Source organism: Pipistrellus kuhlii, unplaced genomic scaffold, assembly GCF_014108245.1.
Source record: "Pipistrellus kuhlii isolate mPipKuh1 unplaced genomic scaffold, mPipKuh1.p scaffold_m20_p_96, whole genome shotgun sequence".
Taxonomy (NCBI): domain Eukaryota; kingdom Metazoa; phylum Chordata; class Mammalia; order Chiroptera; family Vespertilionidae; genus Pipistrellus; species Pipistrellus kuhlii.
In genome coordinates, this window is record NW_023425602.1 from 581,682 (window position 1) to 608,525 (window position 26,844).

The 26,844-nt window shown below is 56.1% G+C and overlaps 3 protein-coding genes across 21 annotated transcripts in view; 2 read left to right on the forward strand and 1 right to left on the reverse strand.

Moving 5' to 3' along the window:
* Positions 1-7,288, forward strand: part of ATAT1 (alpha tubulin acetyltransferase 1) — a 23,377-nt gene extending 16,089 nt beyond the window's left edge. The window contains exons 7-13 of one of the 13 annotated variants that reach the window (XM_036428967.2): positions 2,126-2,171; positions 2,289-2,354; positions 3,560-3,631; positions 3,739-3,979; positions 6,081-6,197; positions 6,290-6,328; positions 6,642-6,937. In XM_036428967.2, the coding sequence (XP_036284860.1) occupies positions 2,126-2,171; positions 2,289-2,354; positions 3,560-3,631; positions 3,739-3,979; positions 6,081-6,197; positions 6,290-6,328; positions 6,642-6,813 (753 nt within the window). In that variant the 3' untranslated portion in view covers positions 6,814-6,937. Of the gene's footprint in view, positions 1-2,125; positions 2,355-3,559; positions 3,632-3,738; positions 3,980-4,269; positions 5,229-6,080; positions 6,329-6,641 lie in introns of those variants that run through there. The other 12 variants (XM_036428968.2, XM_045578326.1, XM_045578325.1 and 9 more) reach the window with 12 other exon arrangements.
* On the forward strand, positions 7,135-10,496 carry CUNH6orf136 (chromosome unknown C6orf136 homolog). 4 transcript variants are annotated; one of them, XM_045578338.1, is made up of 6 exons: positions 7,135-7,357; positions 8,422-8,820; positions 9,100-9,188; positions 9,334-9,534; positions 10,062-10,149; positions 10,210-10,496. In XM_045578338.1, the coding sequence occupies exons 1-6, from the start codon at positions 7,286-7,288 to the stop codon at positions 10,228-10,230; spliced, it is 870 nt and encodes a 289-aa protein (XP_045434294.1). In that variant the 5' UTR covers positions 7,135-7,285; the 3' UTR covers positions 10,231-10,496. The 4 variants fall into 4 exon arrangements, with proteins under 4 accessions (XP_045434294.1, XP_045434293.1, XP_036284868.1 ...); XM_045578337.1 differs by having other exon boundaries at positions 10,227-10,496; XM_036428975.2 differs by having other exon boundaries at positions 10,080-10,149.
* Positions 10,497-10,532: 36 nt separating this feature from the next.
* Positions 10,533-25,322, reverse strand: DHX16 (DEAH-box helicase 16). 4 transcript variants are annotated; one of them, XM_036428930.2, is made up of 20 exons: positions 24,904-25,320; positions 23,390-23,634; positions 23,138-23,315; positions 22,816-22,872; positions 17,534-17,788; positions 17,184-17,387; positions 16,922-17,113; positions 15,935-16,045; positions 15,728-15,843; positions 15,444-15,654; positions 15,217-15,315; positions 14,984-15,136; positions 13,447-13,587; positions 13,119-13,314; positions 12,912-13,030; positions 12,765-12,832; positions 11,977-12,139; positions 11,733-11,894; positions 11,363-11,536; positions 10,533-10,735 (listed from the first exon to the last, which is right to left on the reverse strand). In XM_036428930.2, the coding sequence occupies exons 1-20, from the start codon at positions 25,108-25,110 to the stop codon at positions 10,607-10,609; spliced, it is 3,180 nt and encodes a 1,059-aa protein (XP_036284823.1). In that variant the 5' UTR covers positions 25,111-25,320; the 3' UTR covers positions 10,533-10,606. The 4 variants fall into 4 exon arrangements, with proteins under 4 accessions (XP_036284823.1, XP_036284825.1, XP_036284827.1 ...); XM_036428932.2 differs by having other exon boundaries at positions 13,119-13,281; positions 24,904-25,318; XM_036428934.2 differs by lacking the exon at positions 10,533-10,735 and having other exon boundaries at positions 11,363-11,505; positions 24,904-25,321.
* Positions 25,323-26,844: the final 1,522 nt, after the last annotated feature.

Genomic DNA, 26,844 nt, shown 5'->3' on the forward strand with positions numbered 1-26,844 from the left:
TTGAAAATGACCCATGTACACTTGAGAAGAATATATATTCTGTGGCTTTGGGGTGAAATGTTCTGAAGATGTCTATTAATTCCATCTGGTGTCAGTCTTTTGGGTTTCATTTTGTTTGCGACTCTGTGGGCTTCTTGCACTTGTGTGAGTTTTTTTTCCTTATATCAGGGAAGTTTTCTGTCATTATTTCTTCAATCAGGTTTTTATTTTTTTATTTAAAAAAAATATATATATTTTATTGATTTTGTACAGAGAGGAAGGGAGAGAGATAGCCAGAAACGTCAATGAGAGAGAAACATCAACCAGCTGCCTCCTGCACACCCCCCATTGGGGACGTGCCCGCAACCAGGGCACATGTCCTTGACTGGAATTGAACCCGGGACCCTTCAGTCCCCAAGCCGACGCTCTATCCCTTGAGCCAAACTGATCCTGGCTTCAATCAGGTTTTTTATTCCTTGCTCACTTTCCTCCTTCTGGCAAACCTATTGTGTGGATGTTGTTTCATTTCGTGGTGTCTCAAAGTTCCCTTAGCCTCTCCTCCTGTGTTTTAATTTTTTTTTTTTTCCTAGAAGCTGCTCTGCTTGGGTATTTTTTCCTACCTTGTCTTCTAGCTCACTGATGCTATCCTCTGCTTCTTCTAGTCTACTGTTGATGCTTTCTATTGAGTTCTTTATTGAAGTGATGTCATTTTTCATTTCTTCATTATTTCCTCTTCGTTCTTACACATATTGTTGAATTTGTCTTCCAACCTTCTCAGTGACCTTATGACCATTTCTTTCAATTCTTTCTCTGACATATTGCTTGCCTCCATTTTGTTTACTTCTTTTTCTGTTGATGCCTCCTTTTCTTTCAAATGTGGACTGTTTGTCTCCCCATGATCTCTCCTCTCCAGGTGTCTGGTTGTGTAGCTCTCTCTCTCTCTCCTGCATTGACTTAAAGGCACAAAATACAACACAGAAGGCACCGAACACAAATGTATTCACAACACTAATAACCCCAAATATAGATGCCATCAGAAAAGAGAATTAGGGGATTAAGAAAAAAAAAGAGTGCAAAAATGATATTGAGAAAAGGAAAAAGAAAAGAAAAGAGAATAACAAAGGGGGAAAAGCCTATTTATATGGGGAGAAAACTTCAATAGAACAACTAATCCCAAAATATGCAAACAGCTAACACCCAGATATGAATGCAGACTACAAACAACAACTAATAACAATTGAGGAGAGAAAAAACAGAAGCAAAGAGAAACAATCACAGAAACAAACCAAAAAACCTAATCTAATTAATAATCACAACTATAGGATGGAGAGAAAGAAGGGCAAAACAAAATAAAACAAAAACATAAAAAAACAACAAAATAAAAACAATCCAACAAAAAGGGGGAAGAGAGAAAAAATTTGGATAGTGAACAAAGAAAAGAGAGAGGTGTGTATGGACTTAGAGCAGGGGGTCGGAAATTAGATATATAAGTAGAATGAATTTTTAACGGGGTAAAAAGAAGGCATAGGGAAAATCTAAAGCAGGAATAGTCTAAGAGAAACAGGAGAACGAAAGGGGAAAAGTGAGGAAGAGTACTTTTGATGAATGTTATTTGTGCTTTTTATGTCATATTTAAGAAATTGTCCAATCCAAGGTGATAATTTTCCTCAGTGTTTCTTTGTAAGGTTTTCATAGTTTTCTCTCTTAGATCCATGTTTATTTGTGTGTCTGTGTGTTTGGCTATGGTGTGAAATAGAGGTCCAAATTCACTAACTTGCATGCGGAGTTTCAGTTGTCTAAATGCCATTTGTTGGAGAGACTGCTCTTCCCCCGTGGAATGGCGCCTGGCACCTTTGTAGAAAGTCGGCTGACCACAAACACATGCTCGTATTCTGGGACTCTGTCACTGTCTGTTCTTCGGCTTCCACCGCATCGCTTCGATGACCGTGACTTTGTGGCACTGAAACCAGGAAGTGTGATTCCTCTAACTTCGCTCTCCTTTCTCAAGATGTTTCTGGCTCTTTGCGGTCTTGTGCCTTCCTTGCCAATGTGGGTTCACTTGACGCAGGCTTTTCCTCTCCCCCCCGGCTTTCTAGCGTTTGAGAGGCTGAACGGACGACCCCATTTTGCCTGTTTTGTCTTATAGGTGAACAACTTCGTGATCTTTGAAGGCTTCTTTGCCCACCAGCATCGTAAGTGTTCTCCCCTTGTGTGTGTGGGTCCAATAGTTGGCGAGGGAAAGAAAAGAGGTGGATTCCTGGTCCCCCTGGTCCCCTCACTGAGGGGCACCTCCACTTCCTTTCTCACAGGGCCCCCTGCTCCCTCTCTGAGGGCAATTCGACACTCGCGCGCTGCGGGGGACCCTGCGCCGGCCGGTAACTGCACTGCCAGGCGGGCTGTGGCTGGGAGAGCGGGGGTCTGTGGGAGCGGTGACAGGCTGAGCAGCCCGCCTCCAGCCATCTCACCTGCCTCTCCCATCGCGGCGTGTGGGGTGTGTAGCTAGGCTAGCTCTTGGAGCCTGTTGGACCGTTAATGCCCATGAACTTCTGGTTGCTTCAGGTCCTCAAAAGTAGGCGAGTCCGTTCCTTTGTAAATCCCGCACTCCTTCCGTTGGTGAGGGACAGGCATGTGCAGCTAGCCCCCCCATGTGCAGTTAGAGAATGTTGGCACAAATGGTACAAAGTGCAAACATTAGTTTTAGAAGATAACACTCAGAATTTATAACATTCCAACCAAATAATGAAATGGATCTGGAGACACCAGACCTCGGAGGTACTGAAATGCTGCCCCTTTGCCCAGGCCCTCCTCACGCTCCCTGTCAGCCCCACTCCACCCTGCTGCCTGGTGCTGGCTGAGTGAGCACACCGCAAAGAGGGGCCCTCCCGGGCGGGCGGCTGTGACCAGCACCGCCTCGTCCTTGGCCAGGGAGGGCGGTAACTATCCCTCAGAGGACAGGCTGGCACAGTTCTCGGCGTCAGCCAGTGTCTGGCCTCAGGAGGGACTCCTGTCCATGCCTGGCTGCGGGCGCCAAGGCTTCCCGCGCCCGCCCTGCTGGGCATGGCTGCCAGGGGGGAGCCCCTGAGCCCACAGCAGCAGGAGAAAGCCCAAGGACATTTGCCCGGAAGCTGCTCCTGGTCTCCTGCGGGAGACCCTCCTGAGGGAGAGGGCGGAGGCAGAGCCTCCCAGCATGCCAGCCTCCCCTCGGCCGGCCAGGTGCTCTCTTCAGCCTTCTTCCCAATAAGACTTAGCCTGCGGGGGAGGCCCTGCTGCCTCTCCTGAGCAATCCCTGCTCGCCTAGTAGAGGGCCCGGTCCTCGCTGGCCCGACTGGGACCACCTCTTTGCCCAGAACCCCAGGGCTGACAGCACCCAGGGCAGTAAGAGCTCACCTCCCTGGCTGCCCTCCTGTGCCCCCTCCCTCACGCTGCGTTCCCTCCCCTCCCGGCTTCCTCCTGTGGGGGCGCCGTGGTGTCCCGGAGCAGTGGTGTCCCGGAGCAGAGGTCTGGGTCGCGGGTCGTGGCCGGGGGAAGGTACCAAGTGTGTCTCTTGGTGTTCCCCGTACCTGTGTCTTCTCACCGCCAGCTCCAGCGAGGAAGCTGCCTCCCAAGAGAACAGAGGGAGACATTAAGCCATACTCCTCGAGCGACCGAGAATGTAAGGGCAGGGTGTGCGGGGGTGGTGCCCACCGCAGGGAGGGAGGACCCGTTCTCGTGCGGGCTCTGACCTCCCCTCCCCTCCCCATCTCTCTGTGCTCCTCCCAGTCCTGAAGGTCGCTGTGGAGCCTCCTTGGCCCCTGAACAGAGCCCCTCGCCGGGCCACTCCTCCAGCCCACCCGCCGCGCTCCAGCAGCCTGGGCAACTCGCCGGAGCGAGGGCCCCTCCGCCCCTTCGTGCCAGAGCAGGAGCTGCTGCGCTCCCTGCGCCTCTGCCCCCCTCACCCTACCGCCCGGCTCCTGCTGGCCACCGACCCCGCGGCCAGCCCGGCCCAGCGCCGGCGCACCAGGTACGGCGGTGCGCGGTGCGCGGTGGAGGGGAGGCGCGAGCTGTGCGTGGGCTGGGGTGAGGGAGCAGAGCGGAGCAGGCCTGCAGGGGGGAAGGAGCCAGCTCCGTGGGCTGAGCTGGGGGGAGGGTGTAGTCCCTGCGGGAAGGAGAGTGCCTGCCTGACACAGGCAGGAGCCATCCCACGGCCGAGTGGGCATCTCGTTTCTCTCCCAGCTTCCTCTTCACCTGACTTCCGTTTTTTCTCTTCCCCCTTCCCCTCTCCCTACCTCCTGCCCTCCCACCCTCCCACAGCTCCCTTCCCCGCTCTGAGGACAGTCGCTACTGACAGTTAACCCTCTGCCCCCTGGGAGCCTCGATGGCCGAGACCCGTCCCCCAGAAACCCACCCCTTCCCTTCCAGTGTGTCCCCCAGGGCCCGTGGAGCCCGACAGCCCAGACTCCCTCTTCTCTCTGGGACAGTGGCCACGACCTTGTAGCTCTCCTTGCCCTAGAAGCACCCCCAGCCCCAGCGCTGCCTCTGCGCAGCCCCTCCTGCGGTCCACAGCACCCTGGCCGCTGTCCGACTCCAGACCACCATGGCGGCCCCAGGCCTCCGCAGCAACTGGTCCCTGGAATCAGTGTCTCCCACTCTAGTGCCCCTGAAGGCCCCTGTACTGCTGTGTGCCGCCCTCACTGCCCTCAGCGCCACAGCAGCCTGTGAGGTTGCCTCGGAGCAGTCCAGGCGGATAGGACAGGGACTTACAGCTCCTTCAGGGACCCCACCATGGCTGAGCTCTTCATTGCCTGTGTGTCAGGGAGCCCTGAGCTGAAGTCTGCTTTGGGCTAGACTCGCACTTCTGAAGACAGCACTACCCCAGGCCATTCTGAGGGACTTCGTTTCTCCGCAGCAGATCTCAGCGAGAACCTGGGTCCGAGAGGGGTCATCTTAGCCGGTTTCACTCGAGAAGCCTGAGTCTCCAGGGCCTGTTAGCTCCCGGATCCGTCCTCCCCCAGTAGCTAGACACTGACATATTCCTTGTTGTGAGATTGTTGGACTTCCTCTCTTCTTTCCTCCATAGCAAGAGCCGTTTTCCCTGCTGCACACCCAGGCGTCAAACCTCCTTCCTCTGAATGTGCGGTCCATTAGGTGCCCCCACTGTGTTCCCCCAAATCCGCGGGAGCAGGATCTCCCTTTCTCCCTCCTCATTCCTCCTTTTCTTCTTCCTCTCAGTGTTGTTTGAATAAAGTGTGAATTCCTTTGTGTTTTTTAAATGGACATTTTCAATGAAAAAAAGCACACCCCAAAAAGCAACTTAAGGTCTCGACCTCCTGATTTTCCTGGGACCTGGCACCTCTGTCCTGCTGGTCTCCCTCGCTGCTGAGGTCTACCTTCCCCATTGCACTGCTGGGTCTCCTGCCCAGATCCTGGCTCCCCTCCTGCAGCTGCTGGGTCCCTCTGCGGAGGCTTCTGTTACTTCCCCATTCCCCCCAAGCCCGGGCTCTCCTGCCTGACCCGACCCTCTGACCCAGGCAGCCCTTGCAGAGATGTCGAGGTTTACCATTGTTCCTGGGACCTACTTGTTGCATCCCTGTAATGGTCTCCTGGGTTCCTCTTTCCATTCTGGTTCCTTCTCCCCCACCAAACCCTGGCACCTCTCCCGATAGTCCCTTACCTCTGTTAGGGCCCAACAGTCTGTCACTCTCTTCAAAGGCTTGCTCCCTTTCTTCCTGAATCAGCTTTGCCACTCCCTTAATTAAGGCAACCGTTTTCCAAACCAAACATCTGGGCACCTGGTCCAACAGATTGGCTTACCTGTGTGTAAGTCTGTTTCTTGAGATGATTTGCATCACTTTATTAACACCTTACTCCAACTAGAAATAGTAAAGCAATGAATCAAGGTTGCTCCAGAAAGTCTTTGGGTATAAAATGAGCTCCCTCCCCCTTTCGGGGCTGCTTAAAGTGAACGTCCCTTCACTCGTTCACTCATTCAACAGGCCTCTGGGCAGTGCCAAACCACTCCTCTTGACCTAGAAGTCTAACTGCCCCCTCTGTACGCCATGCTATTCTGTTTACTCCTCTCCTGGTTCTTTCACACCCCCTTCCCCTCTCTCCCCCTCCAGCAGCCCCTTCCCCATCACCTCCCATTTCTCCCACAGGGGGGCTCCCCCAGGGCTGGGAGCCCAGAGCCGCTGCTACAGCCGCTATGGCGGGCTGAATTCCTCATCCCCCAACGCAGGTAAGTATTCTTCCCTCCTTGCCCTCAAATCAAGCAGGTCATGCTCCCTGCCCGCTCCAGCCTTCCCATGCACATGCCTGGTATTTCCACAGACAGCCAAGAATGGAAGCAGGGGGAACAGGAAACAGAGACTAGGTGAGGCCTGATCCCCTTCTCTCCTGGTCTCCCGCACCTCTGCCTCTGCCTCTTTTCCGAATGTCTCTCTCAGCTCCTGAAATCTTATCCTTCCAACTGCCCCCCCCCAAAAAAAAAAAAAAAAATCCTTCTACCGAACATCCTACAAGCCTGTTTCCCTATAAATTCAACCCTGGCACTTCCTCGGGCACTTTTTGGACATAGCACCAGTGCTTCCATCACTGTCCTCCTCTACCTAAGAGCCAGGAAGACCCTGAGTGTGATCTTAATGCCCCCCGGGGCCTCTAACCGCCTCTCACCTCCCCCACCCCAGGGCCGCCGCCGAGGAGACCTTGTCACAGGATGGGTGTGGGGAGGCCCCCACGCACACGGCGCCTCCACAGGCCCCGGCCCCCCCAGCCCAGCACTGCACCGTGCCGGCGGACGTGTTCAACGCCAGGGTCATCCGGAACTTGCAGGAACGCCGCAGCACCAGGCCCTGGTGATGCAGCGCCGCGCGCAGTCGCCGCCTCCCGCCGAGCAGCACGGCCGCCTGCCGGGGGCGTCCTTCACTCGTTCACTCATTCAACAGGCCTGTGGGCCGCCGAAGCACTCCTCCGGCCAGAGCAATAAAGCCTCGCTCTCAGGGCGCTGCCGGGGAGCTTGACTCGCTACTTCCCTCAGCCTCTGCGCCCGGCGTCTTGCGCTAGCGCCCGGGGTGGCGCGAAGCGCGCGGCCGCGGGCTTTCTGCGCAGGCGCGCTAAGGCGGGCTCGGCCGCTGGCGCAGGCGCAGGCGCACTAACAGCAGACCGCCGCCTCGCCCGGCCCGCCGCAGTGCGCAGGCGCGCACCGTCTCCGTTTCCCTCCTCGCAGCCCGGGCCCCCTCCTCTCCCCTTCAAGGAGCCGGCTGCGGGGCGCGCTCACCCCGCCAGGAGGGGCAGCCGCACTCGGAGGCGCGCTCCCCGCTCCCGGAACACCATGTACCAACCCAGCAGGGGGGCGGCCCGGCGCCTGGGCCCGTGCCTCCGCGCCTACCAGGCTGGGCCCCAGGTGAGGAGGGGGCGCCCGGCAGGGAGGCGGGGCGGGGGACCCTCCAGCCGCGCGAGGGCGGGGCGCGCGGTCTGCGCAGGCGCAGGGACGCCCACCGCACTCCCCGTGCCGGCCGTGCCGGAGGCCGGAGTGGCGGGCGCGGGAGGGGCGCTGCCGGCCCTGGTCGTTGCTCCGGGTCTTGTGGGGGGGGGGACGCCCACGTCTCCGCCGCGGTCTGTGCCTGGAGGTGATCTGAAGGGCGGGGGGCGGATAGGTTCGCACGCACCGCACCCGGCGCGGCGCCGCCCGGAGACCTTGCATCCGGATAGCGGTCCCGGCAGGAAGGCGGCCTCGGACCCCTGGGCGGCTCGGGCCCTGCGCCCAGGTGGGCAGGATGGCCACGCCCCCGGAGTGATGGAGTGACGCGGGGACTTGGTCAGCCAGACTTGGGGTGACCTCCCTCCTCCGCATCAGTTTCAAGGTCATTAAGCAGGAGTGAAGTGCAGCCTTTGCTAGGCTCCTGGGCCGTGTCGTCAGCGGGGCCCGAAGTGATAGCGTACCTTGAGCCGCTTTAGAAGTCCAGGGCTGTCCAGCGTGATGGTAGAGCCCTTGCCGTAAGCGGTGGCTTCCTCCGCCGCCGCCATAAGAGGGTTCGCAGGGAACGGGAGTGCGGAAGGCTTGGCGCTCACACGGCTCCGGTTCCGGCTCCGGTTCCGGCTCCGGTTCCGTTGGATCTCCGCCTCCGCCTCACCTCGTGCAGCCTGCGGGCCACGCCTCCCCGCGGCGCAATGGCACGCGGTTCCTCCTGTCCGCTCCTCACACGCCGAGTGATTCTCGCTCCTGGAGCGCTGGAACTGCCCCCCAAAGTATTGGAATCTTAAATGAAAAGGCATTCGCTAACCGTTTGGGGGAGGTGCTTGTCTTTTCGTAGGAAACTTTCCTTTTGAAGAGGGAGGTGAATCCAGCCCCTTTTCCTTGAGCAATTCCCGGCCCGAGGAGGGGTGGACGTGAAGCGTTAATGCGAGTTTGGGCGAAGGCCATCAGGCAGCGGGGTTATCGTTTTTCCTTTCGTTCTTCCTCCTTAGGACCAGCTTTCTCCACGGGCTCTGCCATTCCCACCCCTGTGGCCCCACTCCACGACTTCCACTTCTCCCTCTTCTCTGCTGTGGTCTCCCGCACTCTCATGGCCGCCTGCTGGGCTGCTTCCCCGAGCTCCCCCGCTACCTCTCCCTCAGGTCCACGCCCTCAGCTCACCCTGGGCCAGTCTCCCTCCAGGAAAGGGGGAGGAGGGGCCAGGCCCTGAGTTGCATAGTGGCTGTCTGGATGGGCTTCGGAGCCTACTTGAGGGACCTTCGTGCCCCTACCTTGGGGCTGTGCTGTCTTTCCAAGCCCCTGTGACTGCCCGCCCTTCCCCTGCCACTCCATCAGGAGACCCCAGTATGGAGGAGCACCTGGCTGTCATGTATGAGAGACTGAGGCAAGAGGTAAGTCAATTCAGAAGTGACCTTCATCCACCTGGTGGGACTGCAGGTAACCTTGGAGTTAGAGGGTTAGTCAACTGGATTCTTTCTTGGAACCACAGGCGAGCATAGAAACATTTCCAAACATTTCCCAGAGAGAGGAGTCCTCATGTGGGTTAAGGGCGTTATACATGGCTTGAAAATGACCTCCCATGCAGAGGGAAGGAGGCACTAAGAATAGAAAGCTGAGAAATGGGATCATCTTTCCTTTCCCACTGGGTGATGCCTTCCTCTTGCACCTAGCTTCCCACTCTCTTCCTTCACTCCCATGACTACACCCTCTACTCCTCCGACGTGGAGTTCATCAACGAGATCCTGCACATACGCACCAAGTGAGTCCCGGGCAGGCTGTGGGCAGGGGGAGGGAGGAGCCCCTGCTGTGTGCTTTCTAGGGAAGGTGCTAGGCCGCTTCCCATTTCTTATGTGGCTCTGTCTTCTGGCTCTGCGTGAGCTTTCTTTCCCATCCCTTCTTCTCAGGGGCCTGACGTGGTATATCCTGTCGCTGACCCTCTGCCGCTTCCTGGCCTGGAACTATTTTGCACAAGTTCAGTTGGAGGTGCTGCAGTTGACCCGCCACCCTGAGAACTGGACCCTGCAAGCCCGCTGGCGGCTGGTGGGGCTACCCATCCACATGCTCTTTCTGCGTTTCTACAAGCGCGACAAGGAAGAGCTCTACCGGTAAGGGGCTGAGGAAGACCCCCCCCAGCGTCCCCACACGTTCCGTTCGGGACTGTTAGTCTCCTCGATAACTAACCTTCATCTACCCGTCTTCACTGAGGATCCTTGAGGGCAGGGGTCTTGGTTTAGTCTCCTTTTTTGGAACAAAAATGGGACTTTGAGTACATGAGAGGACCTCTGAACTCTGCTTGTTTGTGCCTATCACCTGGCACATAGGTAGGAATTCAAATATTTACTGAACAAATGAAAATTTCTGCCTCACACCCTTAGGTAAAGTACTTGGTAAATTTCTGGCAAAGTAGGCTCCCAAGAAATTGTTAGGCTCACCCCGAATCAGCAGTTCGTGGACTGCGGCACAGTGGAATCATCTTGGTGCCAGCCGTTCTGTTTTATTGTGACGGGGTGCAACCTGGCCATCAGGATGCTTCAGTCCCCAGGTGATCTGACACTAGAACGTAGCAGTTAAAGAACTAGGCGTTTAAGCAAATGCTTGAGTTAATCTTTGGGATCAGTCACCTTCCCTTCAGCTTCTCTTCCTTCACCAGGACCTACGATGCCTATTCCACTTTCTACCTGAATTCCAGCGGCCTCATTTATCGCCACCGCCTAGACAAAGTGAGTCCCAGGGGGGACGGGGAGGGGGGACGGGGGAGGGGCAGCACCCTGCTAATGCAGTCACTTCCTCCGGGCAGTTGATGCCCTCACACTCACCCCCAATGCCTGTGAAGAAGCTGCTTGTGGGAGCCCTGGTGATGCTGGGGCTGTCAGAGCCAGAAGCCAACTTACACCTGTGACCCAAGGCCTCATCCAGGAACGGGTGGGGCAGCACTGAAAACTGCTGCATACGAGAGGTGGGCTGGCCAGTTTCTTCCTGCTCCTCCCTCCCTCCTCGCCATCTCCTGCTGTGGAAAGCTGCTGTGTAATTTAACTTGTAAATAATAAAGTCTAAAGTGAAAGTATGAGATCACTTTCTCTAGCTTACAAAAGTTCCCACAAGCTTTATTCCAAAATTACCTTTATTAATGGACGTTAAATAACATGGAGCTGGTGTTGTGTTCTGTTTAGCTTTTCTTTACCCTAGCTCTTCACGGGTCTTGCCTGTTTTTTTGGGCATTTTCTTAGCATGGGGATCTTCTAGCTCCTTGGCTTTATAATAGTGAGGTGCCACCTCCAGAAGCCAACTGCTCTCAATTTCCAATACCTAGAAGGGGAGAGAAACCAGGAGTGATCCTGTCTTTCCAACCTAGATTCTTGTGTGAGAGCTCAAAGAGGCCTGTTTGGCTCAGTAGATAGAGCCTCGGGCTAGACTGAAGGGTCCCGGGTTCAATTCCGGTCAAGGGTACTTGCCTGGGTTGCAGGCTTGCTCCCCTGTAGGGGGCGTGCAGGAGGCAGCTGTACAGTGATTCTCAAGGTTTCTCTCCCTCCCTTCCTCTCTGAAATCAATAAAAATATATTTATAAAGGTTCAGAGCTCTGCACCATCTGCCCCAGAGGCTGGCATGCCCCCACGTGTTCCTCAGGTTCCCGAGAGGCTCCCCCTCAGGCCCGCATGAAAACTGTAAAGCACACTCGGGCAGAGGCCACATCTGCTTTGTTCACCATCACCCCCAGCTCCGAGTCCGAGGCGACAGCCTTTCAAATGCTCATGGTGGATGGTCAGATCTGACACCCAGTCAGCTGTTAGGAAGGGTGTCTTTGGAGCGTATCCTTCCTTAAACCAGTCTGTTTGCTGTCCCTCTGCCAGGCCAGCGACTTGAACCTGGTTGAGCTGGCCAGAGCACCCCTCGTCTCTGCTGCGGCCCCCGGCCAGGGCAGGGTGGAACCCTCACCTGCCGCATGAACTCCTTGGTGGTCAAAACAAGTTCGTGGTAGAGCAGCCAGCGAGGCTGTTCCTCAAAGAGGGAGGAGTTGGGGTGAATGAACACGGTCTGCTGCTGCTTCACCGTGCGGTAGCCGCTGCGCGTCAGCCGTGCCGTGTGGTAGAAGTAGCCGGCGGTGACGGCCTAGGGAGCAGGCAGGAGAGCCTCGATGGGAGGGCAGGCCAGGCGGCAGGGCCCTCAGCCCTCGCCACCTTTTCGGTCTTAGTTCAGGCTCCTGGAGAACCAGGAAGGGGAGGTGTGTGAAGAGCCCCGGGGAGCGGGCCTGCCCCAGCGCAGGCGGGAGGGCTGCCCGCCCGGGGGCTGCGGGAGGGGCGCTGACCTTGCGGACACGGATATAGTCCCCCTGGCAGGAGCTGAGGCCAACTTCCACCCGCTCCAGGAGCCCCTCCAGCTGCTCCCGCACGTCGCGGGCTCGGCGCATCGATCTGAACTGGACAAAGTTCTCGTAACACCATTGGGAAGAGTAACCACTCTCGGCCCACTGTGAGGAGGGCAGAGGGGTGAGTGTATTGGACCAGGGTCCCCTGCGGCCCCCGCCTTCGCACTCTCCCGAGCCCAGCGACCTGTGTGTACACGTTGAGCAGGACCAGGTGGTCGCCCCCAGGCAGGAAGAAGTTGACTCGGGCGTTGTCCGCATGGACCACTTTGTCCTTGGGCCGGTAGAAGATGGAGTTGTTGACGGACAGCATGGCGGCCACTGTCAGGATCTCCTCTGAGCAGCTGTACCTGGGCAGGAAGGGAAAAAGCTTGAGCGCTCAAAGCGAGACGGAGGGACAGACACCTGGGGGGAGAGACCACGGTGTGGCTGTCCTCACAGGGGGACCGCCCGGCAGGACAGGGCGGGGCACTTAGAGTAGCTAGATTTGGGGGCGGTGCCAGCAGCTCAGGGCTGTGCTGACAAGGACAGATGGACACTGCAGAGGAAAGGACGGGCCGCTGAGGAGCCAGAGGCAAGGGGGGCAGTGTGCATCGGGGAAAGACTGCTTCCTTTAAGCTCATGTGATGACCTCTGACCCCAGCCACGGCATTTAAAGGTGGTCCCTCCACAGCCACAGCTAAATGCTCCAGTCTGAGCCTTAGGATGAGCCGGTCCCCAAACCGGCCCTCACTCAGCACTCCTCAGAGATGAAAAGCCTTCCACTTCCCTCATGCCCCCAATTTCCTGTGTGTTTGCCCATCTTACCCATTTCACGTCACTGTCAAGGACAGTGTCTGCTGGCCCTTGTGGGCCTCAAAGGGGGCAGTAAGCGTTCTCTAGCAACTTGTTATTTGTTAAAGAAGTTGGCAGAGAGAAAAGGAACAAAGATGGCCCCAGAGACTGCAGGAGGCCTGGCTGGATGGGGGGACTCACTTCTCAGAAGCCAGGATCATTTTAGAGAGCATGGGGTCCACGGGCAGCTCTGCCATCTTCCTACCAGACTAAGGGGAGGAGAGAGAGGGTTGAGCTGGTTCTCGGCAGGTGTCGGTCCTCCCGCCCAGCCCGCAGCCTCTACCTCACCGTGGTGAGCTCCCCAAGGTGGTTGAGGGCTCCCAGAGCATACAGCTGCTCCAACGCCAGCAGCAGGGTCTCATACGGGGGAGGGTCCAGGAAGTCAAAGTGCATGAGGTCGTGGATCCCTGCAGAGAAGCGCGGGTAGAATGGAGCCCCTTTCCTAGGACCAGTGGCTCCAGCCCGGCCTCCGGGGGCCCAGACAACCCCAATCACCTAAGCTCTTGAGCAGCAACACCACGTTGCCCAGGCTGGTCCTCTGGATCTCGGGCACCGTGGTCTCCTCCAGCTCATGCTGATAGGCCCAGGCGGTGTACAGGCGGAAGCACTTCCCGGCCGCCACCCGGCCAGCCCGACCCGCTCGCTGATTGGCTGAGGCCTGGAAAGGAAGGAAAGACAGGCCAGCTGACAACTGGGTGGGGGTGAGAAAGGCAGTGTTTATGCAAGAACTCTAGGAGGCTGTGGTTCCGGCCTCTAGAAGGGGCCTGCCTGTGGTCCATCCTGCCTCCCGCCCCCCGTGGAGAGGCACGGAAGCAGGGCTGACCTTGCTGCAGGGAGTGACCGTGAGCGACTCCATGCCTGTGCGAGGGTTGTAGCTCTTCTGCTTACAGAACCCTGGGTCCAGCACGTAAATGATGCCCTCGATGGTGAGGGAAGTCTCGGCGATGTTGGTTGCCACAACCACCTGAGTGAGAGGCTGTCAGTCACTCAGAGACCCCAACCCCTCAGCGATGTAGGAAGAGGAGTCCTGGGAGATTTGGAGCAGACAGCAGGGGCAGATAAGGGCAGGAGATGAGGAAATTCGTGTCTAGTCCCAGGAGGACAGGCTGGGAGGAGGGTGAGGGGCAGTGGGGTTCAGCCAGGGCATGACGTGGGAAGGAAATAGAGAAGAGGTTGAGGTTTCAGAGATGGGAGGTATGTGGCATCCGAATGGTCCTTTTAAAACACACCTCTCCTCACCTCCCTCCCTGCCGCTTCCCATCCTGCTGGAGTGATAGCCACGCCCACGCGGTGTGAGCCCTCCTGACCTGTCTGTCTGCCTGGTTCCCTCCTCATCCAGTTCAAGCCTCTGTCTCGCTTCCACTTGACTGGGGAGGGAGGGCCTCACCCACACTCCCAGGAAAGTCCCACCAGGCCTCACGCCTCCTCCCGGCACCGTCTGCCTGACCCCCCTGGAGGCCAGGAACTGCCTCCACCTAGCCCCTCCCCGGAGAAGAGCCTGTAAGAACCCGTTCGATATTTGATCAAAGTCGCACTTTGCTCAAAATCCTGCGATTGCCATTCAGTCTGAAGTCCAAACTTGGGCACCTGCCACCCGAGGCCCTCCCTAACCTGGTCCAGATGTGGTTTTGCCTTGTCTCCCACTGCTTCTCACGAACCTGCCACTGAGCCGTGCACTCTGACCTCAGTCACACCATAAGCCTTCCTCTGACATCCCTGCCACTTTCTTTTCTTTTTTTAAATATATTTTATTGATTTTTTACAGAGAGGAAGAGAGAGGGATAGAGAGTTAGAAACACCGATCAGCTGCCTCCTGCATACCCCCTTCTGGGGATGTGCCCGCAACCAAGGTACATGCCCTTGACCGAAATCAAACCTGGGACCTTTCATTTTTTTTTTTTTTTTTTAATATATTTTATTGATATTTCACAGAGAGGAGGAAGGGAGAGAGATAGAGAGCTAGAAACGTCGATGAGAGAGAAACATCGACCAGCTGCCTCTTGCACACCCCCTACCGGGGATGTGCCCGCAACCAATGTACATGCCCTTGACCGGAATCGAACCTGGGACCTTTCAGTCCTCAGGCTAATGCTCTACCACTGAGCCAAACTGGCTTCGGCGAACCTGGGACCTTTCAGTCCGCAGGCCAACGCTCTATCCACTGAGCCAAACCGGTTCCGGACCCTGAAACTTTGTTATGGGTGCAGATAAACCCCCTCCCGCACCCCGGGTCTCACCACTCCTCACGTGCTCACCGCCTGCTCCTGCTAACAAAAGGCCTGCATCTGTGCGTCCTCTCCAGAGCAGGCACAGACGCGCCCGCGCCAGCCCACCCCAGCACCAGGGCGGCGCTCGCTCACCTTGCGTGCCCCCGGGGGCGTGGGCTGGAAGATGCGAGCCTGCATGTCGGAGGGCAGGTTGGCGTAGATGGGCAGCACCAGCAGCTCCCGGATCTTGGAGCCCAGGCGGCGGCAGCGGTCCTGGAGCATCTCGCAGGCGGCCTCGATCTCCTCCTGGGTTTGGGGAGAGCAGCAGGGCCCGGTCACAGAGGCCGCCCTGACCCTCCGGCCTGCCTCCCCTGGAGCCCCCGCACCTGTCCCGTCAGGAACACCAGCACGTCCCCGGGAGGCTGGGTCACGTGGATCTGCAGCACAGACACCACACAGGCTTCCAGGTAGTCGGCCTCTGGAGCCTGGCGAGGAGAGGGCACAGGGAGGCATGTGCTCAGGCAGCCCGTCCTCCCCGCCCGCTCCGACCCAGGCCCTCTGTGGACAGCTCCCCGCCGCAGGCCTCACCCGCAGGCCCATCCGTGGGGAGCACCTTGGTATAGAAGATGTCCACCGGAAACCTGCGCCCGGGGATCCGGAAGACGGGGGCGTCGTCAAAGAAGGCGGAGAAGCGGGCAGTGTCCAGCGTGGCTGAAGCCACCAGCACCTTGAGCTCCGGTCGGAAGCGAGCCACATCTTTGATCAACCCAAAGAGGATGTCTGTGTGCAAGGTCCGCTCATGAGCCTCGTCCACCATCACCACGCTGCGGGGACAGGGCGCAGTGAGCGACCGGAGCGGCCGTCGGCCTGCTCTCCCGTGGGAGGGACTGGGTCTACCTGTAACTCGCAAGGTCAGGCTCCGAGAGGAACTCGCGGAGCAGCATCCCGTCGGTCATGTAGCGGAGGACGGTCCGCTCCGACGTGCAGTCCTCAAAGCGGATGCTGTAGCCAACCTGCCGGGGCCACCAGCGCGGAGTGGGCTGGAGTGCTCTGAAGGGCGTGTCGGGCCCGTGTGGGGCGAACCCCAATCCCTCCAGAGCTCACCTCATTCCCCAGCTTCACGCCCATCTCCCGGGCAACTCGGGCGGCCACGCTCATGGCGGCCACTCTCCTGGGCTGGGTGCAGGCGATCCTCAGACCCTTCTTTGTATAACCCTGAGTGACAGAGAAGGGTGAGGTCCTGTCCTGGCCAGCAGCTCACCTGGTTGGAGTATTGCTCTGATACACCAAAGTCAGGGTACATACAGAACCACCAATGAATGAATCAATAAGTGAAGCAACAAGTCAATGTTTCTTTCTCCTCCTCTCTCTCAGCAATAAATAAACAAAAAAGGAGGAAGAAGAGGCATTCCCTTTGTTAAATATGGCACTGTTACCTAAGACAATTCAGAGAAAACAGTCATAAATGCGGTGGGGAGGGAGGAAGGTGGGGAGGAGGGAGCAGACAGACAGAAGCTAAAGCCCAGACAAGAAGGACAAACAAATGGAATGGCAAACCCAGGCCCTCCAGGGTCCTCAGCCAGCCCTGGCAATCCCAGCCCTTTGCGGATCAAGTTCTGAGTTCAGTGGACTGAGTGTCGACCCATGCACCAAGACGTCACCAGCTCGATTCCTGGGTTGCGGGCTTGATCCCCAGTAGAAGGTGTGCAGAAGGCAACTGATCAATGTTTCTATCACTCTCTCCCTCCCTCTAAAAAACTCATTAAAATCATTAAGAAGTAGTCCTGGGCTCAGTGAGATTTGCGCTGGGAAAGGACAGAGCAGGGGGCAGACTCTGGAGGGGGCGAGTAGGCAGGGAGCAGGGACGCGTCTCTCTGCCCGTGGAGGAGCAGAGGCCTCCTGGACTGGAGTGAGGGCCCTCACGCCCACCGCACCGCACACGCTCCCAGCCAGGCACGTGGCAGGGAGTGCGAGCGGAGACAGACCTCCCCTCTGAGTGACGTGGGGAGTGAGCAGCTACGAAAAGGTCAGGTAAAGGGCTGTGACTGGCCCGGGCTCAGCGGGCCGGCCCCTGGCGTGGGGATGCCGTACCTCCTCGAAGAGATACTGCGGGATCTGGGTGGTCTTCCCCGAGCCCGTCTCGCCCTCGATGATGAGGACCTGGTGAGTGGCGATGGCGGCCAGGAGCTCCTCACGGAAGGGGAACACAGGGAGGCTGCGGCGCACGGCCTGGATGCACTCCTGCTGCTGGGCCTGGGTCGGAGGGGGCGGAGCAGCCGGCTCCTGGGGAGGAGAGAGGGCGTGAGCGCCCAGCCGCTCCCCATGCTCCCCCCGGGCCCAGGGCTCTCCTCACCTCATCGCCTTGCAGCTGAGTGGCCCGGACAAACTCGATGGTCTCCTCTTCCTCCAGCACCAGCTGGTACTTGGGCTCCTGGGAGGCAGCATCTCGGGCGCCAAATTTCAGGGCGGCGGCCCCCAGCCGGGCCTCCTCCCAGCGCCGCTGCTCCTCCCCGGGGGCACCCGATTCCTCCTCCACCAGATCCACAGCTCTCGATGGCTGCAGGCGGGCACAGCGGGCGGTGAGCAGGCGGGCACAGTGGGCGGCGAACAGGCCTGTCCTCCCCCAGCTCCCTGCTCCGGTCCCCACCGGGCCTGCTGGGAAGGGAGACGCTGAGGCAGCGCCCCGCCCTGCCTCCGCCTCACCTGTCCGCGGGTCTCCTCGGGCATGTGGTAGCGATTGGTGGCCTCCAGCTTCTCCTGCTCGCCGGCCGCCCGGTACTCCCGGGCCAGGTCCCGCACTCGCCGCTTGTACTTGAGCTCCCGCTGCTCGTGCTGGCTCAGCTCCACGTCCCCAAAGAGGAACTCCTCGTCCGCCAGCTCGGCCTCCAGGTCCTCCAGCTTCTCTCGCTCCCGCTTGGCCAGGTACTCGCGGCGGGACTTCTTCCGCAGCTCGGGCACCTGGGCCAGCAGCACAGGGCGGTCAAGGCTCCTTCTGCGCACGGCAGCCCGCCCCCTTGCTACCACACACAGGACGAGAGCGCCTGAAGGTGAGCTCCCTTCGTGAGCACTGCGAGCGCAGCGCCCCGGCAGCCATGGCCACTACGAAGGCATCGCGGTTATGAGAACGAATGCTAGTCTGCTCCCCTGGTTCCGATCCGAGCCGTGAAGAGGGGAGCAGAGGGCCGACACCAGCTCTGGGAAGCAGCTCCACCTGACAGCGGAGACAGGCCCCCTGCGTGCCACAGGGCCGGCCCGGCTGGTGCCCCGGGGGCGGAAACACAGCAGGCGGAGGCCGCACCAGGGCGCCCTGGGGACAATCCTGCACACCTGTCACCGGGCTTCTACATTTTCCTCAGACACACGCTTTCAGGACACACTGAAGGAGACAGAAGGCTGGCCACCTCCTTCAGCCTTCCTGCGGCCCAGACCACCTCCTCCGCGCAGTGGCAGCCTGGGGGCTCTGATTCTATTTATATATGTGTGTGTGTATATATATTTTTTAATATAAATATATTTTATTGATTTTACATGGAGAGGAATTGAGAGGGATAGAGTTAGAAACGTCGATGAGAGAAATATCGACCAGCTGCCTCTTGTATACCCCCTACTGGGGATATGCCCACAACCAAGGTACATGCCCTTGACTGGGATCGAACCTGGGACCCTCAAGTCCGCATGCAGACGCTCTATCCACTAAGCCAAACTGGTTAGGGCATCCAATTCTATTTAATTGCTTGGCTTTCCTTATTTGTTCTGTGAATACTTCAAAGGGAGTTTATGCTGATGACTTAATCCTGATGGAGGCAGATGTATGGTTGAGTGTGGACCTAAGAACCAGGATGTAACAGTTCAATTCTGGTCAGGGCACATGCCCATGTTGTGTGCTCTATTCTGTGTGGGGTATGCAGGAGGCAGCCCATCAATGATTCTCTCTCACCATTGATGTTTCTATCTCTCTCTCCCTCTCCTGTCCTCTCTGAATTCAATAAACACATATATAGAGAGAAGAAACTCATGAGTACAGTGTAACACACATTCATACACACAAAGGACAGAAAAACAGTCACCAGAGAGTTTAGGCCATCACACCTAACTTCCTAGTTTGAACATTAGTAGTTAAAAGGAAACACTCTAAAAAGGAACTGCAGCTCACGTCTAGTTGTTGAGAAAAAGCTCTTCTTTATATAAAAAGGACTCCAAGATCAAGAAACCAAGATGGCGGCATAGGGCAGACACCCGAATGCAGCCTACCACAACAAATTTGAATTTAGAACTGAAAAACAGGGGAAACATCACCCTGAAGCACCGGACGGCTGGCTGAGAGGACGCTGTACCATCTGGGAAGGAGAGAGAAGGCACGCTGACCCTCAGGAACTGTGAAGGTGCGGATAACTGTGCGCGCGAAAAGGCGGCCGCAGTTTACTGCCAGCTTGCTTGCGGAGCACCGAGAGGGCGGGCCGAGTTCGCTGCCGGCTCACTCCCTGCGCACAGAGAGGGCGACAGCTAAGGCGTGGCTGGCTTTCTTGTTCGGGAGGAAAACAGAACCACCCTATTGCGCTGATAGACGGCCCCATACAGGGAGAGGCCAGACTGTCAGGCAGTGGGCGGGGATCTCTCGGAGGTGTGTGAAGCCAGCGGCCATTACTGCGGGACTCAGAAACCAGGCCCTCGTAAGGAGGGGCTGAATAAAGCTTGTCTGCACCATTGGAGATTCCGTCCCACCCAAGCGGAGCACAGAAGTCCTTCCAGTGGCTAGCTGGCGAATGGGACTCTCCTAGGGAGTGACAGACAGGAATCTAAGCTTGTCTGCACCTATACCAAAGAGGTGCACGTCTGCAACCAATTGTGTGGGATTCAACAAAGCTTGTCTGTGCAACCCCAAGACTCCGCCCCATTCAAGCAGAATACAGAAACCCTCCTAGCTGAGATACTTCTGATCCTCATAGCCAATTGGCATGGAGATCAACGCTTCCCAGTGATACCAACAACAAGCAAGGCTTAACAACAAGATTGTACACACAGCCCACAAAGGGCTACACCAAGACTGTCCACCTCAGGTAACTGGGAGGCTGACTCACTGAACCATATAGGACACCGTAGCACACAAAGCCGCCCTACCAACTCAGGGAAGCTGTGAAAATGCCAATGCCAATACAAGGAAACAGATCACAAACAAAAGAAATGGAGGACAAGAAGCGACTGGATATAGAGTTCAAAACCACGCTTATAAAGTTTTTCAAGAATTTCCCAGAAAAGGTCGATAAGACCTATTAGGATATGAAAAGGGATCAACAAGAACTAATAAGGGATCAACAAGAAATAAAGAATACATTGTCTGAAATAAAAAAAATATTATATAGAGTCCTAAAAACAGAATGGAAGATTGCAAGAATCAAGTCAAAGATTTGGAACATAAAGAGCCAGAAGACACTCCTCCGCAGAAGCAAGAAGACAAGAGAATCCAGAAAGTTGAAGATAATGTAAGAAACCTCTGGGACTTCAAGTGAACCAACATCAGAATTATGGGGGTCCCAGAAGAAGAGAGAGAACAAGATATAGAAAACATACTGAAAGAAATTGTGACAGAAAACTTCCCCCACCTGGTGAAAGAATTAAACTTAAAAGTCCAGGAAGAGCACAGAACTCCAAACAAAAGGAATCCAAAGAGGACTACACCAAGACTCATCATAATTAAAATTCCAAGAGCAAAAGACAAAGAGAGAATATTAAAAGCAGCAAGAGAAAAGCAGGTAGTTACCTATAAAAGAGCACACATACTATTGTCAGCTGATTTCTCAACAGAAACCATGCAGGCCAGATGGGAATGGCAAGAAATATTCAAGGTGATGAATAGCAAGAGCCTACAGCCAAAGATAATCTATCCAGCAAAGCTATCACTCAGAATCGAAGGCCAGATAAAGAGCTTCACTAATTAAAAAAAAAGCTAAAGGAGTTCATCACCACCAAACAGAATTATATGAATTGCTGAAGGGGGTTCTTTCAGAAGAGAAAGTAAATAAAGATAAAAACTATGGAACAACAAATACGTAACTATCAACAAGTGAATCTAAAAACCAAGGGAATTAAAAAACCTGATGAACAATATTAACTGTTGAATATAATAGAATCAGAGGTATGGAAGGGGAGTGAACTGATGATTCTCGGGGAAAAGGGGAGTGGGGGGTGCGGGAAGAGACTAGACATAAACTGTGCACCTATGGATGAGGACAATGGGGGGTGGGGAAAGTGCAGACGGTGGGATGGGAACCTGGTGGAGGGGAGCAATGGAGGGGAGGGGGAAAATGAGGAACATTTGTAATAATATGAACAATAAAGATTTATTTTTAAAAAATAATAAAATTTAAAAATTAAAAAGTGTGTGTGTGTGTGGGGGGAGATCCCAAGATCAGCATTGCAAACCCCATGAAATCACTGATTCCGGAAAGGCTCAGAATGGGCTGGGCCGTGAGAGGAACACTGCTGAGAAAGGATGGCACCGCGAGCAGGGTGAGGCTGGCAAGGGCAGGGCCGCAGGTGCTGCTGCCACTGCTCACCTCCAAGTCTGGGCACACTTTACACCAAACTTCCACTTACAGAAGGCGCAGGGCACACAGAGCTGAACTCCACAGAGGAGGAGATGACCCAGATCACAGCACATGGCACAAGGGGAGACAGAGGAAACGAACCAACCCTCAGAGGCCTAACCACCACATGCCACCATGCCCTCACTGGGTTCCGGTTTAGAAACAGCGGCGGTTCAAGCCGTTTCAGCTCTGGTGGGGTAGCTGTTAGTCAGAGCGACATCCGGACACACCGGGGTGGGTTCGATCCCCAGTCAAGGCACACGCGTGAGAGGACAACAGGTCAGAGCTCTCTGAAACCAGCACATACAAATCAGACACTTTTATAAAGACATTTGGGGTAAGCAGGGGACTCTGCAGAGGTTCTTGGATGACAATGAGAAGCGCTGTTCACCTTCTCGGGGGCAACGGCACCCACTCCAGGGAGAACACCTGAATTCCTAAGAGGCACATGACGATGGGAAAAAGTGCTGATGTCTTAAACGCTTTTATTGTTTAAAAATATATGTTCTGATTTTGTGAGAGAGGGGGATAGAAGAGGAACAGAAAAATAGAAACATCGAGGAGAGAGAATCATCAATCGGCTGCCTCCTACATGCCCCCAACAGGGGACTGAGCCCGCAACCTAAGCATGTGCCCTGACAGGGAATTGAACCCATGACCTCTTGGTTCCTGGCTTGACACTCAACCTTTGAGATACACTGGCCAGTAAATGATTTTAAATGATTCAAAAAGAAAAAAAGGCCACGTTTACACAGACATTGCAATTTTTGAACCCAAATAATCTGTATGACTGTCCATTATACTATTCATTCAACTTTCCTATTTGTTCAAAAGTTTTCACAATTGAAAAAACAAAACACTAAACACTAAACAAATTCAGGCAAATAAAAACACTGAGAGACGCCTGAGTCCTTAGTGAGGAGACACGACAGGGACGGCCAGGAGAGGCCTGAGGCTGCCAGGCTCTTCGACACCCAGTCACTTTGGGGAAATCTAAGTGTAGCTTCACTTGGGAAGACCAGGCCTTTAGAAAAACTGTCTCCCCTAGAACAAGTCCAGCTCATCAACCAACCAACCAACCAACCAACCACCAACACTCTGCCCCAGGCAGGGAGCAGACCAACAGGAGAGCAGCGGGAGGCCCAGCCTCGGGGGAGGAAGTGCTAGACATGGTGTGCTCAATGGTCAGCACATCTCTGGGCGGGATGGCGGGCCTGCCCCTACCTTCCAGCTGCCTCTTGATTCCGTGGGAAGCCACATGTTTCTCATTAACATGGTGTGATCTGGTCCAAAGGAGGCAGGGAGGGTTTCTGGGCAGCTTCCTTCCCTCTACAACTAAGCCCACCCTCAGCAGGCATTCCCACTGCCCTGCCTCTGTGGCTTCCTGGGCACTGGACTCACCATGGCCTTCCGGTCTTCCTCAGCCATCTTGAGGCGCTTCTGAGCCTCTTCATAAGCCTAGGAGAAACCAGAGTGAAGGGTGTGAGGCTCAAAGTCCCCATAGCCACGGCGCGGCCACGGCCACGGCCACGGCCACGGCCATTCCTCCCTCGGAATCACAAGGACAAGCTCCAGCACAGGGAAATGTCCTGCTCACTGAGGAATCGACCACCAGTGTCAGCCAGACAGACCAGGAGGTTCCTCCAGAGGGAGCACCCCACTACAGGCCCCTCTTGTCTTCCCAGCGATCCCTACCTCGCCACCCTCGGTCTGCCCCCCGCACCTTCTTGTCGGACCGCTCCAGGACGTTACGGGTCCGGTCCTTGTCCCGCTGCCGCACCCGCTCAGCAAAGGCATCCCTCTCCTCCAGGTCCTGGAGGCGCTCCCGCTCCGTCCGCTCCCACTCATCCTCCGACTCCGGCTTCTCTGGCTGCTGTCTCTCTGCCTGCTGTCGGCTCCGCCTGCAGCCGGGCCCAGAGGTTACAGAGGGCACTATCCTCCCTGCCCATCCTCTCCCATCCTCCTTCTGACTCACCCTGTCTTCTTCCCTTTCTCAGAATCCTCTTCCTCCCCCTCTTCCTCCTCCTCCTGGCGCTTCTTCCGGAGGTGTTTCCGCCGCTTCCGCTTCTTCTGGAGCCCGGCCCCAGCCGCACCCACACTCTCCGCACCGCTGCCCTCACTGTCTTCCAGCAGCTGGTAGGATCGGTTCTTCTCCAGCAGGGCGCGGGCCTCCCGCTCGGCGGCCCGGCCCGGCTTTTCCACCGCCGCCTCCCGGGGGACCTGTCGCAGAAGAGCCGAGGGTGAGCAGCCCTGGTCCTGCCGTAGGAAAGGCCTTCCTCCACTCGCGTTCATCAGCCTCAGCTGCTCCTCTCCTTCAGCAGCCCGTGTGCAACGAGCATTTACTGAAGCTGTTCCGGGCACGGGGATAGGAGTAAACGAGGGAGAAAACCACCTGTGCCAGTTCTCAATCGCTCAGCCTGTGATGCCTGAGGACCGACCGGACAAGACCTGCCATGCAGAGCCTGAGACAGGCTGGCCCTCAGCTCCAGGCGCACTGGTGAGCGGCCTGACGCCTGTCACTCTCCAGCCTCACCTCTCGCCGAGCACCAGTGGGACAGCCACAGGCCCCTGGCCCTGTCCGCACACGCTGACCCTTGCAGTCTCACTGTGCGCTTTCCGAGCCCTGTTCTGTGAGGTGCTTCACTAGGAGGTAGGAGTGCCTTTTATTTTATTGATCTTTTTTGTTAATCCGCACCCAAAGATTTTTTTTTCCATTTAGAGAGTGCAAGGGAGGGAGAGGGGGACAGAGAAAAACTTTGATTTGAGAGAGAAATATTGATTGGTTGCCTCCTGCACGGGGCTCCAACCTGGGATGGAACCTGCAATCCAGATTCACCCCCTTGACTGGGAATTGAATCCGAGACCCTCTGGTGCAGAGGCCAAACCTCTATCTACTGAGCCACCAGCCAGGGCTTTTGTTTTATTTTTTTATTGATTGATTAGACTCTAACACCGATTTGTTGTTCCACTTATTTATGCATCATTGGTTGGCTCTTGTACGTGCCCTGACTGGAGATGGAACCAACAAGCTTGGTGTATGGGGACGGTGCTCCAGCCAGCCGGCCAGGGCTAGCAGGGCTCGCCTTTCATACCTTTACTCCTTCCCCCTTCTCTACCCGACAACTGCAGGGACTCTGGCCCCGCTTCGCCTGGCCACTGCTCCACAGCACTGCCCGCACCTGTCTCCGCGGCCTCGGGGACACTTGTTAGATGTGTCAGAAATGCGGAAATGGAGACCCCAACCCAGACCTCCGGAATCGGAATCTACATTTTAACTGGGGCTGGATGGATGCATGCAAGTTCACGTTCGAGAAGCACTGCCATGCAAGACTTAACCCACACACTTGACCTTCCTGATCTTCACGGAGCAGGACGTGCAGTACCCAGCACAGCCCGGGCGGCCGCGGACAGACCAGCGACTGCGAACTGAGCTCGTTAATTCGCGGCCACACCGCCAGTTAGCCGGCCCCGCCCGCCGCGCGGCCACACCTTGCTCCAGAGCCTCAGCGCGAAGTCCCGCGCAGGCCCGCCGAGGTCCAGCGTGTCGGTGTCTCGCAGGCGCTGCAGGAACTCCTCGGCCGAGCCGCAGCGCCGCGCGGTGCCGATCAGGAACTGCGCCACGTGCCGCTCGCTCAGCCCCAGCACCGCGTGCAGCTCGTCCTGCACCCAGCGCTCCAGCGCCGCCGGCGTCGCCATGGCGACCGCTCCCGGCCGCGCGGCGCCGGGCGGTCGGAGGCCTGGGGCCGGGCCGGGCCCAGGAGCCGCGCGGCGCCGGGCGGTCGGAGGCCTGGAGGCCGGAGGGGGCCAGCGGCCGCGCAGGGACCGCCAGAGGCCCCGAGGCTTCGGTTTCCAACAGCCCAGAGCCGCCTTCCCGGACCGTGGAGCTTCCGGCAGTGCTTTTCCGGTCTGAGCGCGACGGTGGCCGATAGAGTCCAAGTCTCGCGGAACGTACGGTAGTTCGCGTGAATCCTCCTTTCCCGCCCCACAGAGTCTCTGTCGCCCCCAGATGGTCAGCCCGCGGATGCTCCACTCACCCGTTCATTCAACAAACGCGGACGCCTAAGGTGCTGGACACAATTTTAGTCGCTGGGGATACAGCAAAGAACTAGTCAGGCCAAAATACCTTACCGAATTTACATTTGCGAGGAAGATAAAATACATAATAAATAAAGCCTGTAAGTTCTGTGGAGCCCCTCCCTCCCCCAAAGAAAATGCAAGGTGTATTTGGGATTCCATTTCAAATCAGCCCATACTGATTAGAAGTGAGCTTGCTCGTACCCCTGTCTGCAGCAGCAGTGAGGCCTGAGCGGGACCTCCGGGCCAGAAGGAAGCTGGGCCCAGGGGGAACGGTGCTTTGCTTTTCTTGCCGCTGTCTCTGGGAGCACTTTTAAAAGCCTCCGAACTAGTCTGGCTGAGTGTCAGCCTGTGAACCAGGAGGTCAGGATTCGATTCCCAGTTGTGGGCTTGACCTCCAGTAGTGGGGCCTGCAGGAGGCAGTCAACCAATGATTCCTCTCATCATCGATTTTTCCCCCTCTCTCTTCCTCTCTGAAGTCAGTAAAAATAAAAGACCTCCGAATAAGGCATGGCCGAGCTGTGCTCTGCATGTGTGCTAGCAGCTTGAGAAGTGCACTGGCGGCTGCATATTTACCAGTGAGCAGACCTGGTTAGTTGACTCTGCTGTCTGACCTCTGTTTGACACTGCTTCATACTTTGATTAATTGGACTTATCAGACACTACTGTTGAGAAATGAAACATTGTTATTCCAATTAATAGCCACTGGTAATTCCATATCATTGACTACTTGGATGCATTGTTTTTGGTTGCATTATTTTTTATTTCTGAGGTGGACTGTGGGCACCCTGGCATCTCTCGGCCTCCTGCTTCTACTTTCTTTCTTTTTTAATATTTGTTTTTTACAGAGAGAAAGGGGATGTGCCGGAAACCAAGGCACATGTCCCTGACGGGAATCGAACCTGGGACCTTTTAGTCCGCAGGCCGACGCTCTGTCTACTGAGCCACACCGATTTCAGCATGCCTCTACTTTCTTGGGTTAAAACAGATTAGGATCTTTACCTAATGAGCTAGTAACTTAAGGATTCTGTTACCCTCCGTACCCACAGCCTCTCTGAACTGGCTAATTCTTTTGACACTTTGTCCCACTGCTGGTAAATTAAAGGCTGGTGGAGTGTTTAGATCAATTTGTCTAATAAATCCTATTTTTAGGGGAGTCCCTCTGACTGGACTGAGAGAAGCACCCTCTATGGACAGAACCATACCTACTAAGCATGTCTTTCTGACCCGAGAACTAAAGCACTGACCCTGTAAGTGAAGTGTAACCGCCCACATTTGTGGAAGATAGAGTTCTTTGAAATGGGAAAGCCTCCCAGTACATACTTGGGCGGCAAAGCCATAAAATAGCAATGGATT